We start from the raw sequence: 18040 nt of genomic DNA, 5'->3' as shown, positions 1-18040 counted from the left end.
TACAAGCAGCAGTGTGAGAAAAATTAGCTCAAATAAAAAGTCAGTTGCATCCAACGTCATCAAATATTCATTTCTAGACTCATCTGGAAGCTGAATCAGCACCGTGACTTATCAGAAGTCCAGATATAAAGTGAAGATTAAATGTGGTTGAATTTCTATACTCAACATTTATTTTAGGAAATACAGTGAAACCTCGATAGTACACGATTTGTTAATCTGTGGACCCCAAACTTTGCAAATAAGTTGATTAAAATTCAGGATCCCAATATTTAAAAAATGCGCTTGCTTTCTTTCATTGAAATTGTTAGTTATTGATAGCGGATCCTTCGAAAACAGGTAATATTTGGGTTTGATTATCCGTGGGCACTGACATATATGCATCTGTTCCACGACTCAGCCGTAACGCGGTATGAAATCTTGGACCCCAACTACCACATTCCAATGAGGTTTTACTGTACCATACAGTTGTTCATGTTAAAAAATGTTCAAATTCTGAATTTTTGACTAAAATATTTTGTGTATTCCATCCTTGAAAACTTAACAAAATTTGCAGAATGTATATACAGTGATTTAAAAATAATGATCATTAATCAATATGTACACCATTCTGGTGCAAGCAGTTGTCAGAAGTGCAAGAATACTTACCACCACATGCTCAATGTGATTGGGACACATCCATCTTCCCATTGGCATTGCAGTAAGAGGTGGGTCCAAGCAGTCCATGTGAAACAATAGTGGGCAGTAATCACACTGAACAAGGGGTGCCACTCTGCAACTCCTAGAAAGCAAGGATCAGAATTCTATTGTCGTTTCTTAGTCAAGTAAAGAAACAAAAATAAACAAGAGCACATTCTGCTCACACTTGCAACGATAATACAGCGTAGGCTGACATTGAAGCATTGTTATATTTTACTTACTATGGAAAGCCATGGATAGGGAATTACTAAGGCAGAGATTAAAAAAAATCAATCTTATTGAGTGGAAAAGCAGGCACAAGAAGCTGAATGAATTGTATTCACTTCTAAGGAAGACCTATGATATTTTCCCCCAATGACTGCTTTTTGTGGCATCTTCAGCAATGAGCACAGAAGGGCTCGTGTCAATGACATCACAACCCTGCCTTATCCAAGGTTAATCACCTCCACAAGCTTTGTCAGAGATAAGGACTCAGAAATACCACAAATTATAACCATGGTTGACTTTCTTCCAGCCTTTTGCTCTAAAATATTTCTTAAGATCAGAGTGGATACAAACTAGAAACTTCAATCAAGAATTTCTTGGCCTATTCTTCTATTTACCTCATCTACTTTTCTTGCACTTTTGCCCAATCATACCGATGTCCAAGAAGAATGAAATAACCTGCCTTAATGACTATCGACCAGTAGCACTTACATCAACAGTGATGAAATGCTTTAAAAGGCTGGTGTTGAAGCAGATCAGATCCTGTCTGAGCAGAGACATGGATACGTTCCAGTTCATCTATCGCAGCAACAGGTCTACGATAGATGACATTAAACTGGCTCTACACAAAGCCCTGGAACACCTGGACAGTAAAAATCCATTCATCAGGATGCTCTTTATCGACTACAGTTCGGCATTTAACACCACCATCCCCTCAAAACTGATCAGCAAATTCCAAGGCCTGGGACTCAACACCCCACTGTGTAACTGGATAATAGAGTTCCTCACCCCAGACCACAATCAGTGAGGAACTTCTCCTCCACAATCTCAATCAGCACTGGAGCATCACAGGGGTGCGTAATTAGCCCCCTGCTCTACTTTATTTACACCTACGACTGCATGGTTCAGCATGACAACATATACAAATTTGCCAACAATACTACAGTAGTGGGTTGTATAAAGGTGACGAGTCAGTATACAGGAGGGAGAATGAAAACTTGACTGAATGGTGAACCTTGCACCCAATATCACCAAAACTAAGGAGCTGATTGCTGACCAGGAAGGGATAGAGGTATACAATCCAATGATCACTGGGGGCAGGGGCGGGGGATAAGAGAGAGAGCAAAATCAGGAGTTGGAGAGAGTAATCAAATTTAAGTTTTTAGGAGTCACCATCTTGGGAGCAAATTTCTACAGAGGTGTGGTGGAAAGTGTGTTGACCAGCTGCATCATGGTTTGGTATGAGGACATCAATACCCCAGGACATCACAGGCAAAAAACCTCCCACTATTGAGAACATCTACAGGAAATGCTGCATCAAGGATCCACACCCAGCACTGCCATCAGGAAAGAGGTATAGACAGGTTCAGGAACAGCTGCTTCCCCTCCACCATCAGACTCCTCCACAACAAACTCAATCAGGCACTGGTTTAAGGACTCTTACTTGCACACTTTATTGATTTTTTAAAATTCTCTTTGTATTGCAGTTTGTTTACATTCGTTATCTGCTTATAGTTTTTTGTTTACATGTATACACGGAGTAGTTTTTCCCCACTGCAAGTGGTCATTCTGCCTTTCCCGCAGAAAAAAATCTCAGGGTTGTATGTGATGTCATGTATTTACTCTGACAATAAATCTGAAATCATCTGACTTGACAATATCTGTTGAGGGACATTGATTAAACCCATTTGTTGAAGCACAAGCATAGAGATTTAGAACATGGTGAAATTATGTTCACAAAGGCCTCGTATATGGCACAATAATCCAGCATCTCCTGGAGTTTGCAAGCCCTTCCCAAGACCACTTAGGTTTCCTACAGAGGTTCCTGTTTCCTCCTACATCCATAGCCTTGCTGGCGGTAGGTCACGTAGCCACGGTAAATTGCCCCAGGCATTGGTGGGTGACATGAGAATCAGGAGTTAATAGCATCTTGTGTTGAGGAAGTAAGAACTGCAATGTCCTGAGAAACATCAATAAAAAAAAATTGTAATTATTTTAATACCACTTCAAACATTGCAGGTTCTATCTAAACATCTACTGATTTTCTGCACACCTATGGCAAGCAAATAGCTACCCTTATCAACAAAATCTTTGCAAAATTCTCAAATTTCGACATTGATTCTCTCCATATCACTCTTGCACTCTAAAGGCAATTTACAGCAGGCCATTAATCCACTAATTAGCATATCTTTGGGATCCAGGAGGAAATTGGAGCCCCCAGAGGAAATCCATGCAGACACGGGAAGAACTTGAAGGCTCCACATAGACATTAGGAATAAACTCTTGCAACAGTGCTTCTACTAGCTGTGCAATTTCCACACTTCTTTCACAGGCCTATTTACAAAGCAGTCAACAAATTTTGAACTTCTGGTTGAAGAAATAGTTATACTAATTTGCTTAAGTGTGAAATTCTTGTAACGTCAGCGAGCCATGAAATTTCACCCTAAGTCTATCTAGCCTTAAATACAAGACGAAGGAGAAGTCAACTCAATGAGTAAAAGTATAATTTTGGATCCTTCAATTTTTAAAATTCCTTTGAAAGAAGCCATGAAGAAAATTTGTTCCTATTAATATATTCCTCAGAAGAATTTATTCAAACACCAAGGTTTCCAGCAAATGCACTCCACCTGCAGTATGACATGACAGCCATTCGATATTTATCTAGAATTAAATGATACTTGTGGTCGACACAAGGAAGGGGTGAGTGAAGAATGCAAGACAATGATAAAAAGGATATTCCAGGTTACAGATAGGATCCCTCAAAGAGCAGATAAAGTTGAGAGTTACAAATAATCTATACATTGAAAGGTACAAAGACTTGGCAGAGTAAGACCTATTTAGTGAATGCACAAGAAAATGTTCGCACCAATACTACCCTGCATATTTTTCAAACAGTTATATAGTCATTTTGTTGTTCAAGTAATTTGGGCCAAATTTATTAACCAAAAAATGCATTGACTATTAGTATTGAAACAATAGAATTAGAATGCATTATTTGAAGGATTAAACCAAGAGATGGAATATACAAAATATAGGACTAATTTAGAGAATTACATGGGAGCACCTATTGTAGAGCTCAAAATATTGCAAATTAGCAACGATATTATAATCCACTTACGCTGTAATGGAGGATTTAAACCGTGTTTTTTTTACTTTTGCACCCTTTGCTTCTGCAAGGCTGAGAACCTGCTTGTTTTTTTAGAATCAGCAGACATAAGCTAAATTCCACCGAGGGGCCAGAGATGCAGTTATCTGATGAAAGGACATCTGTGTACCAAGAACATTTAATCTTCCCGCTTGTTTTGGTCACAGACTGTCAGAGGCCTAGCCTTAATGCAAAATAAACCATTGTATTCAAAGTGATAAGCTGAAAATTATGTTATTTGATAGAAGCCTAGGCATGCTAGCTTGCTCGCTTATCTTTCTTACTGTGCTGGGAATAAGTGCTTGGGTAAGCAGTTTTTGGGTAATATAAGCCATGGTCCTGCTGCTGAAGTTTGAGACTCTCCGAGAGGTGGCAACATCTCTCAGCAAGAAGAAGAACTTATAGAGGCCAGCCAACGTCCCGGTCGGGGGAGGTGGAGAAGCTGCTACTGGCGCCCCGACAACCAACTACAAGTGTGCGGTCATTGCCTCGCTTTAGCAGTTGGGATCAGTCCATGTGTTGATAAGTATAATTGGGAAGGGCTTGCATATTGTAGTTTGAAATCAGCTTTTGAATTTGTAATAAACATTTGTATAAACTGAACTGCTCTCGGTGTGTGTGTCTATTTTCTTTCGGTAGCTCAAAAACTGTGACCAACCTAAAACGAACAAAGTGAGAGGTACAAGTTTACCCAAGACAAACACATGCATTTGTTGGTACAATACAATAGCTGGCTGATTAAAACATTTATGGCTGTATTAACAATTTCTGCAAGTCCAGACACACAACAGTCAAAAGAATAAACATTCTAAAATGTCATTGTTTTTTCTCTTTACAGAAACTAACGTGTACTTTGCATTTCAAGCATGCACATATGAATATCTTTGCAATTAATAAGGGTACTGGCATGTTCAGAATGTATAGTAGTGATGGAAATACACAAATAGAATAAAAAGACTATGTTTCAGGTTCAGAAAAAAGCTTAAGCAAAACAATATTCAGTTCATTTTTTTTGTGTGCCATATGGCATGCTTCCAATTTCCAACCAGAATTGTCTATCATTTCAATTTCAGTATGCAGTCCCTCGTTTAAAAAAATCTAAATATTTTAACATTCTTACAATGGGTTAAATTTTTACTATACTACTTTTAATACAAGAAAATAAAGTTCATAGCAAGTTCACAAACAAGCCAAGAGAATGAATATTAAAGCAAAGAGAAAACGATATGCTGATCTTTATTGAAGAGGTAAATTTTAAGTCGTTGGAGACAATGGAGGATGAAATTTTAGGAATAGGACTTTGATAGTTTCAACAAAGAATTAAATTTCTTTCATGAAAATCATAAGATTATTCAAAGATTCAGATTCTTCCGGCTCAAATACTTTCAGCATGAAGAGCTTGCTACAGTTTAACTCTGACAAACCTACTTTATCCCATTCCAAAATAATGGGAAAGACAGAATGGAGGCTCACAAGTGAAGGGCATCTTGCATTACTTTTGTTAAAAACAATGAAAACAGCGAGTTGCATAACTTCATAAAACCAAATGCAATTTTCATCCCATTAATTTAGCAGAGTTTAATCTGGGGTCTAGGAGTTTTGTTGAGGTAAGAGTCTAAAAGTTCAATATGTTATACTTTCCTGAACATTTCTGCATTAATTCTTTAATTGGCATGTAAATCAAGTACAAAATTACTTAACATTTACACTGGATGGCTGAAAATTTGCACACAATTTCAAAATATCTTGCACATTATGGTCACCAAGGCTGGAGGTCAGGTCGGAGTGTTTAATAGTTACAAAAAGATTTCTGAAACCCACTATATTCACATGTTCAATTTTCTACCAAGGGAGTCAACTGTTTAGATGCAAGAAAAATGAAGAAACAAAATCCCCACCTGTTACAAGTGAAACAAACTTTGACAGGCAATGGGACTAAGCCATTGTGGTCTAGTTCATGCTGTGCCCTCTTCACATTCTTCCCTGTTGTTTCTTCCTTTCTTCTCCTTTTACTGGTACCTGTATGATACAACCTCGTATTATTACGTGGCAAAGATCGGTTTTACTTGACTATTTATACCCCTGAGGGAAGATTTCCTTAATACTTAAGGAACATTACAAAATGTGTTGCAAACAGGTTTCCACTCTTCATATTTCTAGTCTATTCCGTTCCTGCCAAAAATGTAACAGAATTCTTCCACCAATACACTGCAAATGATGTTGTGCAATTGATACAAATCAATATCCCTGCAATGCATATTTACAATTAAAATGGAGTTCCATCCCTGCCATCGCCTTAACATCAAACTAAAGTAATATTGCAAGGGCCTTCCTATTTCATAACTGATTCAGCTACAAATTTGCAAGTTTAACCTACAGGTTAAATTGACACCTCTTTATCCCAGAATCCTTGGGATAGAAATACAAAAATACATCTAAAATATTTAAAAGGAAAATATCTACATTTAAATACAAAATTATGATAATGTTGTAGCAAATAAATTAGAATATAAAAATGAATGCTTTCTTTTGAATTTGAGCTCCCACAATCAAAAATCTCAACCAATATGAAAGTTAATATGTTACTACTTCCCCCTGCAAGGATGCCAATCAAAGAACGTGCAAGGTAGGGTTATTTTCTTTGCACGATTAGCACTTGATCCATTGGCAAGCATGCAGAGTTCAAGGAAACTTGCCTTCTGATTTTCATATTTAAATGTCAGTTATGGCAATGATTTGAATCAAATCTCTCAATAAAGAGATCAATACGATTGGCTTGTTGACTTTTCTGAACAATAAATCCAAAATGATTGGTAGATCAGATATTTTACTTCCCTTCGTGCAGACAAGTGTGAGATGCTGCATTTTGGAAAGACACACCAAGAAAGGACATTCACGGTGAATGGTAGGGCACTGAGGTGTGCGATAGAAGAGGGACTTGGGCATACAGATACACAATTTCCCCCAGAGGCAAGATTTGTAGTTTTGCGTGCAGTTTGAGTCACCTAACTACAGGAAAGATATCAATAAGATAGAAAGAGGGCAGAGATGATTTACTAGAATGTTGCTCAGGCTTCAGGAACTGAGTCACAGGGAAAGGTTAAACAGGTTAGGACTTTATTCCCTGGAGCATTGAAGAATGAGGGGAGATTTGATTGAGGTATTTATAATTATGAGGGGGATAGACAGTAAATATGGATAGGTTTTTATCCACCAAGGATAGGTGAAATACAAACCAGAGAGCATGGGTCAAGAGTGAAAGATTCATGGGGAACATGAGGGGGAAATTCTTCAGACAGAGTGGTGGGAGTGTGGAATGAGCTCCCAACTGAGGTGGTAAATGCAGGCTCAATTTTAACATTTAAGAATTTGGACAAATACATGGATGGGAGAGATGTGGAGGGCTAAGGACTGGGTGCAGATCAGTGGGATTAGGCAAACAAAAACAGGTTCGGCACTAAAGAAGGGTCAAAGGGGCCTGTTTCTGTGCTGCAGTGTTTTATGACGCTACACTCATGTCCGTAAATCATTTGCAAAGTTTCAGAGGTCAATAAAGCTTTTCCAGTTTCAAAAAGCATTTGCACAAAATGAATTAAAAATAAATTCATTTATATTAAATGTTTCTGATTTGACACAAGTTTAGAAGGATGAGGGGAGACATGATTGAGGTATTTAGGATTATCAAAGGGCTTGATAGGGTGAAATCAGAGCACATGTTCCCAATGATGTGAGAGACTAGGACTAGAGGGCATAGTTTAAGAATACAGGGAAGGCCATTTAAGACAGAAATGAGGAGAATTTTTTTCCCCCATAGAGTTGTGGATCTGTGGAATGCATTGCCACAGAGGGTAGTGGGGGTGGATTCGCTGGATAAATTTAAGAGAGAGTTGGATAAGGCTCTTGTGGGCAGGGGATTTAAGGGTTATGGGGATAAGGCTGGGATTGGTTATTGAAAGAGAAAGATCAGCCATGATCCGATAAATGGTGTTGCTGGCTTGACAGGCTAATTAGCCTTCTCCAGCACCTATTGTCTATAAGTGTTAGAGAAAGGAATAGATAAGTTAGATCAATTTTTTTCCCCCATGATAGGCATATCAAAGGGCATAGTTTTAAAGGCAAGATGCAGGAGATTTACAGTAGATCTTAGGGTTAAGTTTTGTTTTAACCAGAGTGGTTGAAGTATGGAACAGGCTGCTATAAGATGTGAAGGAATAAGTCTACTTTGTTAACATGCATTTAGACAAATATTTAAATAAGCGACATTAGGATATAGTCCTAATGTGGATTAATGGGATTAATATCAATGGGCAAAAGGATCAGCATGTAGAAGTCCTGTTTCTGTTTTGTCGAACTCTTGTGATCATATGAATAAGGTGGCAGAAGTCTTTGGTATGCTCCAGATCGTCACCAGTCAAAATGCTTTATCGAACTGGCATTCTGTTCTCTGGAGAATAATTCAGAAATCAGGGATGAACAAAATTCATTTCAATATTTTAGGATCAGAAGCATTTACTGAGGGTGCAAAATTCCTTTCACAAACATTTTATCCATACATTTAACAAAAAAAACATGGGCATTCAGGTCAAATTCAAAAACATACTTTTGCCAATGGTATCTAGTGAAAAGCAAAGTTGGAAAATTGAGAGCACTAAATGGGCTGGTAAAGGTCAAGAAAAAAAACCAGAGACTATTCAGGGAGACACAAGACAGTAAAAAAAATCTCTACAGTCTAATGTTTTTCAGATTCATGGTGCATTTTGGTTGAATCATTATGCCTGATAAAGCAAATCAGTTTTGATTTTGAATATACATCCATTACCTTTTGTTGAAAAAATATTTTCTGAATACATAATGTCTACAAATATCACATTATTACATCCCTTTCAATGCAAAATCTGACAGATGTTATGCACTGTATTTTATTGCATAGTATACTCAGCAAACTTATTGCCTCACACTGTTGATTGGCCTTCACTCCCCTCTGGTTACTCATTCAAAAGTTATGTCCCATACTGGTTATTGATCTCAGAGTGGTAAAGAGTCCCAAGAATCCCTATCAATAAATATGTGTGCATTCATTTTTTAAAAAAATCACTAATCAGAAATACAAAAAGTGATTCTTTTCTTCATCATCCTTACCTGACATCACATCAAGAATCAAAATGACTAAGATATACTATTTTAACAGATTATAACATCCTGCTCTTTTTTTTTTAAATTGGGGGAGTCAACGGGGAAACTTCACAGATCTGTGCACATTTAATTCATGAAACGAAATGCAACCAACTATAATCAGACAGCAACTTAACCTTTCAAAATTGTGCAGACAGATAAAGGAGTAAAATATGAATACAACTAACCAAATTGAAAACTGATACAACGGAATTATGAGAACATTTAAACAGTTTAACACTTTTGATTGAGAATACAAGGCCAGCATCAGGGCTTATCAATTTAAAATATGAGGAGAATGAACGATGCCAGGTGCTTTCAATGTTATGTCGTTCCCTTGCTCAGATGCACAAAATTAGTTTGTGAGGTGATGATACAGTTCCATATATTAATCTATTGAGAACAGTTAGAAAGTATTTCAACTGCAAATATATTGCTTGAAATTTCTACTGCTTTAAACATCTTGTTAACAGAGAGACTAACTGATTACAAATTTTGTAATATCTTTCAACTTCAATGACAGACAAGAACTACATTAGATGGACAAAGTGACGGTTTCCTCCCACTGCATTGATCAGTCAGTATTTCATCACAAATCTGTTAATAGTTTTACTTCCAGCACAAGCTACCAACAGAGTTGCCTTCTGACTAAGATGCAGAAGGAAACATCTCACCCTACAGATTATTATAGAGAAAATGAACATTTGCTCTTTGAAACAATTTATAATCACCAGGGCTCTGATGATCAGTTTGCAACATAATGGAAAACACTGGAAAGAGTGCTGAAACCACCAAGTGTGGGTGGCACGATTAGCGCAATGTTGTTACAGTGCCAGAGACCTGGGTTCAAATCTGGTGCTGTCTGTGCATTCTCCCTGTAACCACGTGGGTTTCCTCCCACCTTTCAAAACATACCGGGGTTGTTGGACAATTGGGCCAGCATAGGCCGAAAGGGCCTGCAACCATGCTGTACGTCAAAATTTAAATTTAAGAAAATCTGCAGATGCTGTGATTGTAGTAAATACACAAAAGTGCTGGAGAAACTCAGCAGGTCCTGCACATCCACACGAGTCAAAGACATACAACTAACAGTTTAGGCCTGAGCTTCCTATGAAAGATGTGGGACCTGGTGAATTTCTCCAGCATTTGTCTATTTACATGAAACTACTAAGACACCGTTTTTAGAAAAGGCAAATCAAATTACCTAGACACTATCCTATTACTGCTCTTCTCAGTATTTCTGGAAATGCCCAACATTACCTTCAGTGGAAAAGGGAAAGAACTCAGCCAATGCAGTTTCTTCTTATCTGTGCAGCCTATATTATTCTAATAATGCTTTCAAGATTCTTTCGGGGGGATGTGGGATGAACAAGAAATTATTTTGTGCAGATGAATGGGAAAAAAAATTAAGAGTGCACCTTGTACTTTTTACATTTCCAAGATTCTTATATCGTCACGAAATAATACAGAAAAAGTATTATTACAGGATATATCCTTATGCCTGCCGTTAGAGTATTGCCTGGTGCTTCTTACAGGAAGAGAAAGAGTAGCGAGAGTCTCTTCAAAGATTGCTGAATGCCTGTGGATTTTCCTCCAGCGTTCCCGCACTCTGCAACCACAGACGACTGTGATCCATGATCAGGAAGTCTTCAGTGCCCAAGGCCCTTTGGGAGCTATTCTTGCCCTCACCACCTTTACAAATCCTGGTTCCACAAGTCCCTCTACCACAGGTCGCTGACCGATTGCAGCCTGTTTGGGTCCTTCAGCTGCTGAGCTTCTCACTGGTCCGTTGCCGTGGTTATTGCCTGTAGGGTCCTCTCCTCTGCTTCTCGTTCTCAGCAGGGGGTGGTTCTCCCTGTGGCTGATGCCCTCTGCTGGTCTGCTGCCCCCCACTGAGTCTGCAACCCCTCAGGGCTGCTACAGAACATAGGTACCGCCATCTTGGGCGCAGACCCTGCAATTGAAGGATTTTAATTAAAAACACCGTCAGCTCCTTTAACAAGCTGTTTAAAGCCTGTACAGAGCTGCTGGCATTAGAACTGGGTGGTTGGACCCTTCGGAGCAGCACAGCACCTCTGCTCCTCGCTCTCCTGGGTCCACACCAGTGGCAGTGCCGCCATTTTTATTTTGCACTTTACCTCCGTGCTTTCTTTGAAATCTACATATTCCAACATGGAATGCTTTATAATATATTAAAATATTTTCTATAATATGAATTTGAATTTCCTCCTATTTAGAGCGTTTTCTCCAATAAACCAAGTCAACTGGACAATTTCAAAATGGCAAACATTTAACTTACTTGCATTTGAACCATATGCTGAAGTTCAAATGATACCCACAATCATATTGAAAAGAAGGGAAGATGACCTACACCTGCTCCGACTTGTGTATCCACAGAATTGATTTACTGCATCTGGTGCTCACTTTGGTGCCTTCTCTACGTCGGAGACTGAACACAGACTGGGAGATCACTTCGCTGAATACTTTTGCTTTGTCCAACACAAGTGACAGAGATGTCCCAGTGGCCAACCATTTCAGTTCTGCATTTCACTTCCATACTCACATGTCTGTCCATGACCTCATGTACTATGCCACCAGGACCATCTGTAAATTGGAGGAACAACACTTGATTTTCCGTCTGGGCACTCTCCAGCCGGATGGCATTAATATCGATTTTTCCAGTTTCTGCTAACCTGCTCTCATTTCCCTCTCCCTTCCCTGTCAGCTCTCCAACCCTTTCTCTCTCTATTTACTACCAATCCCTCCTCCTCTAGCTTGCTGCTGTGCCCTCCCTTCTCCATTTCCTGCTTTTGCAAACACACTCCCTCCCCCCCCCCCCCCACCCATTACCTTTTATTTGGATTCCTGCTGACATTTTTCCATGTCTTGATGAAGGGCTCAAGCCCAAACATCAGTTATGTATTTTTATCTCTGCCATATAAAGAATGCTGTTCGACCTGCTGAGTTTCTCCAGCATTGTTTTTACTTCAACCACCATGTCTGCAGACTTTACTCCCGCTCCTATTTTCTTGGGTCCTTGCACTTGTTCAAAATGAACAGCAATGAGCACTTCTCAAATTAAGTGCATCCTAGGTGGATGACTTTCCACCTTCATTCAGCATGATCATGGGAATCAAGAACATATGCTCATTAAAATGGGCTTAGCCCAGCAGTTTAATTTTTGTTCGAGGTTGATTTGCATGCTATTTAACAGAGGGGTGGTTATTTTAAAATGCATTGATTTTAAGATGGAACATTAACTTCAGTTTATGGGCTGCAAATTAATTTCATTCTTTAGCATCTTAATAATTTAAAGGGACTTCTGTACAAATGCAAACTCATCCAAACTATGCAGAGTGTTAATAATTCTGAACAGGATTATTTGATCATTTCAGTCGGAATTGCACACCAAGAGTCACCACTGTAAGGTGCCATCTTAGACTCTTTGCATATCAATTGCCCAAAACGTGCACCTACAGAAACAGGACACTGATGCAGAGTTATTGACAAAACTAAAAATCTCAATGAGGCAATTAAAATAATTATCACCATAACAACTGAATGACAAATATAATTTGTACAGAATATGCAATTCTTTTTATAATGCTTACACTGGATTTGTTACAGATTGCAAGTGTATTTGTGGAACTTTGAAAATGAAGCCTTGAAGATTCTCATTAAGAAAATCAGCAATTTATCAAGTGCAGTTTCATGGACTCCCTCACCTGGAAGTGCTGTTGTACTTGTCATTTCATTTGGAAGTTGAAACTGTGTTGGATTTCGCTCCATAGCCGCTGCTATCAGTATTTCAAATGGATTCCTTATTTGCAATTGTGAGCAGTCCATCTCCATGACAGCATTTTCATCGTCCACATCGATCATGTCATCATCCACATCGTTCTGCTCAGAAGTGGGCGTGTCAGTGCTTGCATTAGATGTTGGCGTCCCGGGCCGGCTAACACGCCTTTCCAAATTTTTTGCTTGTGTCAAAGCTCTACAGTTGCTGTCCATCCTAGAATCCAATGCTTTACTGTGGGGCTTATCAGGGAATTCTATATCCACAGTTGGAGAGGCTGTCCTTTTAACCGTTTGCTTGTCCACAACTCCATTTACTTGGCCTAATCGCTCTTTTTTCTCTTGCTTCTACAACAAAAAAATATTCATTAGGACTACAAAATAAGCATAATTCATGAGATGAATAAACACTGTACAAAAACAAAAAATTCCTTTGAAATGTGGAGTGGTGAATGCCCAAATGACAAAACATGGAGCTTTCTATCTGCAAAATGTTTTCAGATAAAATGTAAAAAAGCGCATCATCAGTCCCAACAAATCAAAAAGAAAACTGGCCATCTTGCAATGACTACTAATGAAATGAGTATGTGCATTTGAATCAGTTGACGCACACAAAAAAATTACACCAACTTAGACCTGCACACAAGAATGGTTATTTAATATGAATGAATGGAACTAGAAATTTCTATTGGCTTTGGAAGAAAAAAATTAGAACACATCTCCCCCTTGAACTCAAGAAACTAGGTACAATTATTTATTTAAAAATTTACTTACTTTTCTACGAACTGTGCACCTATGACACATCCAGTCCCCAGGTGGAAGCATCTCCTCACTGAGAGGAGGGTTACTACAAGGACAAAATAAAAGTTCAGTTAGCACCATTTTAAACACTGTTTAAAATTGTGCAAAAAAAATTTCCCATCCTGTTAATGGGAAAGAATACAAAAATTCTGGTGAATTCATTAGACTATGTCATGTAATGTTGGTATTACAATTTCACGCAATTTAATAGAAACAACAGAGAATGCCACTTCAAAAGAAAAATCGCAGAGTAAACTGTTAGCTGGAATTAGAGAAACCAGCCACCTCAAGCAACTGTAAAATTCACTTTTCTGGCATCTAGCAATTCCCATAGGTGCCACATACCAGGGGCTTTACTCTAACACTAACAGGGCACTTGATGTCATGGCTTTCATAACCACAACTTGAGTACACGTGGTTTAGAATGATGATGGGGTAGTGAAGAAACAAAAAAAAACTGCAGATGCTGGAATACGGAGCCTACAATGAGAAGCTGGAGGAACTCGCCAAATTAGGGCAGTATCATGGGTCGAAATAGTCAGAATGTTTTAAATCTCAATAAAGGACCCCTACCTGAAATGCTGACAAACCATTTCTACCCATGAATCCTGCCTGATCTGCTGAGTTCCTACATCTCCTGATGTCTTGTTCAGGTTCTGTGACATGATAAAATGCTACATCAATGTAATCATTTTCAGGATCAAGTAATTCACAACGTCTTCAGTGAATTAATTCATTTTTTAATAGAATCAAAGGTGGGTTTCAAAACTTTTTTTTTAAACCTCAAGGCCATTTGAGAATAGTGACAGCAAACAGGATTCACGAAAGATCTATGCACTTGATTATATATACACACCGGTAATTAAAATTACAAACATCTTTCCATCTCAAAAGTACTTGAGTTAATTTGTGCATTCCAAATCACTAATCTCTTAACTCACAAAAGATCAGCAATCAATTATAGAACTTGCTACTCTATGGTTCAACCACAAAGAAAATCAAGTGGTATTTAACTAGTTATAATACTTCTGATGCAAGTTGTTATCAAGTGCCGAAAAATACTTTCTTGGAAATAATTTGAACTTTTGGAGAAATGTGTAGTACACTGGTAGGATCAATCAAGAATACGCAAGGAACAATACTACTAAAGTTTTAATGTGCATGCAAGATTCACAAGTAATGCAGAGAAACTGAAGCCAAGATTCTCTGGGATTGAATTTGGAAACAAAAGTTTTGACATGCCACATCGAACATACAATGTGTTCAGATATAGCTTCACAGCTTGGAGCAATGGAGAAAGTTCTGAAAGGAATTGCTAAAATATTGCTGTCACATTGGATCAAGAAATCAGTCCATTTATTCCAGGCAACTTTACCTTAATGACATGACACAGATGAAAGAAAGAACTGAAGGATTTCCCTCTTACTGATTCTTCCAATTTATTAGGCAGGACGAGGAAACGTGATGTTAAAAATATCAAATAGGAAATTAACAGGTTCTCCTTTCCTCTGAAGATTAGCAGATATCAGCAAAATGATGTGTATACCCAAAAGCCTTCTGGCGAAGTTGAATTGGTTCTGATTGGGAAAACGACCACACCTTATATACGATGGATGGTTTTAAAACTGATTTCAATTACTGAAGGGATCAAAGTATGATTTCCCTTTTTGACTGGTATTTTATCTGGAGTTAAAAGTTCAGCTATGAAGCTCTGGCATTCACAGCAAGGAGCAAGCTTGAACCAACTGTTGATGTTTTCCTCATCTTACTACAATACATTCATGCAATAAACCAAGAATCAACCTTTTGCACTTGGATTTCAAAGCTTTCTTACAGGCCAGTAGATTACAAACATGCTATTATAACAAACATCCTTAGTTACAGATTGCACAGATCATTTTACTCCATGCAATTATAATACCTGGCAAAGAAATCCACACTGGAATTTAATATGGAGCACTAAATTCACAGCATCTTTAAGAAAAATATTCTGTGTTTGAATCCAAGATTTTATTTTCAATGTAAAACAAAACCTCTACTATCCTTTATGTAATCTTTGTTAGGTAAAACTGCGATCTGCATGGGATGGTATAACCCAAAGAAAATGGCAGAAAATCTCATTATGTAATGCAACCCTCACCCATTTCAAAACAGATTCCCAAATATACAAAAAATCCTCAAAAATACACCCGAATATTGAAAAGATGAAAAATTCCAAGACCACCAGACGAGAAGCAGTAAAGACTTTCAAGTAAAATAGGTGTTTTCTCATTTCTCCCAAGTGCAATCAGGAAGCAGGTGTTCCCACTGTTCCCACATTTAAAAGTTCGAGGCACGAAACATTAGGCATTGTTCACAAACACGAAGAATAATCTGGTAAGGGCTTTGAGAGCTTGATCAAAAGGAGCATATAAACCACATTCTGGCCACCACAATCCCCACCCCAGCACACAGTTCTTGAATTGGTGATTCAAATCTCAAGAGAAATTCAAATCTGTCCACAAATTACAAAAGCAAAGTTATAAATTATACAATTTTTCATTAAGCCTGATGGTCAGCATCTTGCCGGATAAACATTTCTCGACAAATTTATTAGAATAAATAAGATGTAAAGTTTAATCATAGCCAATACTAATGTTATATTGAGAAACAGTTTGATGTTTCCTTTCCCATTCATATTTTTGTTTTCCCAATCAGGATACATTACATAAAATAATATTTATATAAAAGGCGAACATTACTTGCTCCACTCATGTGATATTTTGGTTTTATATAAACATTTATAAAGAGGAAATGCACGAAAATACATTACCCTTATCAAACTATTCCTCAAGCATTGGCAAAGCACCATTGATCGGAGCTCTGTTACTATAAAAACGCCTCCTGCTGGTTAATACTCTAAACTGCAAAGTGAATATTAATTTGCAAGGGTACATTTTCTGGACCAAACAAGTTATCTCACAGTGGATGCAAAATATTCTACAGCTTTAACTCCTCCCATATTTTTTCACTACATTTAAAAATATTAATAGCTACCTTGCTCTGAAGTAACGATTCAAGGTAAATCTAATTACTAATGGGTTGACTATTTTTTTTAATGGCAATGGAAAACTAAAAAAGAAAAAGAGGTCAACCAGAATAACAAGCTATCAGTAAGGTAACTTTTAGGATGTGCTCTCAGGGGGGCTTTGTGCTCGCCACAAACCAAAATGTCACACACCACACAATTAAATAAGATATACACTCACAATGTTGGATTAAGGTATGAGGTGGAAAGAAACATGGTCTTACAACTTGCTGGAGTCAGACACATGAAGCTTGGATACAAAATGTAGCCATGCTACATTTTAAAATCTGTTACAGATAGGCTTGCATAATTATTAAGAAATTTGTAGTACAGTGTACACTAAAAGTAAAACCCAGGAAGCCAAAGAGTAATCCTCAAAGACCAAAATCCCTGAAATATGACCCCTTCATTAAATTTAATCATGCAATAATTTAAATATTAAAGGAAACTAATCACCAGAAATTTTAATTCTGATCTGATGATTGTACCAAACTTCAACATTATATTTGTCTGGTATAAATGATAGGGACTTGAACTTCTTCAGCACCTTTCACACCGTAAACACCAAGATCTTCAGAACATAATCAAAAGATGAGATGCTGAGCCAAGATTAAAGATGGAATTTAAAATTCACGGTTACTCCAATAAAGCAACACTTGAGGGATGGGTTAGGAAGATGCTATGACCCCAACCATTACTACATATTCTTTGTTAAAAGTGAATCACTGATCTTTCCCAGTCAAATATAATTTGACCGTTCAATGAGAATAGCAAATTCCTCAGTTTAAGCCATCATTTACAGATTGCTTTAAACAAATGACACATTAAGGATGTGTGTACTGTAAAATTACTGCAATCTTGTTAGTTGAATTTTGTATATACATCGCAGGTTTCTCAAAGAAAATCTGAACACTACAAAGGTGAAATTTAAAAACTTAGACTGGAACAGAGCATATACAGAGATACATTTATTTGTCTTCAGTCCTCCTTTACTCAATTGTTCTACCTCAAAATATTCTTTGAACTTGCATACAAACTGCAGAGAATTTGAACAATGCTTCATGTGACAGCAAAACTGAATTGGTCCATGAATTTGTCCAGAGATGTAATATGAAGGGATATTTTCTCACCACATTTACAGCTACTACAAGTAGTTAGAT

At 37.7% G+C, this 18040-nt stretch overlaps 1 protein-coding gene across 4 annotated transcripts in view; it reads right to left on the bottom strand.

Annotated features, from left to right (window-relative positions):
- The window catches only part of phf12b (PHD finger protein 12b), a 53164-nt gene that overhangs the window by 25239 nt on the left and 9885 nt on the right, over nt 1-18040 (bottom strand). For 3 of the 4 annotated variants that reach the window (XM_069911613.1, XM_069911614.1, XM_069911616.1), the window contains exons 3-6: nt 13787-13859; nt 12943-13360; nt 5944-6064; nt 646-778 (exon numbers count right to left, since the gene is read on the bottom strand). In XM_069911613.1, coding sequence (XP_069767714.1) covers nt 646-778; nt 5944-6064; nt 12943-13360; nt 13787-13859 — 745 coding nt within the window. Of the gene's footprint in view, nt 1-645; nt 779-5943; nt 6065-12942; nt 13361-13786; nt 13860-15188; nt 15445-18040 lie in introns of those variants that run through there. The other variant, XM_069911615.1, reaches the window with a different exon arrangement.

The sequence above is a fragment of the Narcine bancroftii genome, chromosome 14, assembly GCF_036971445.1.
Source record: "Narcine bancroftii isolate sNarBan1 chromosome 14, sNarBan1.hap1, whole genome shotgun sequence".
NCBI classification, from domain to species: Eukaryota; Metazoa; Chordata; class Chondrichthyes; order Torpediniformes; family Narcinidae; genus Narcine; species Narcine bancroftii.
This window is presented reverse-complemented; position numbering and strand designations above follow the sequence as displayed.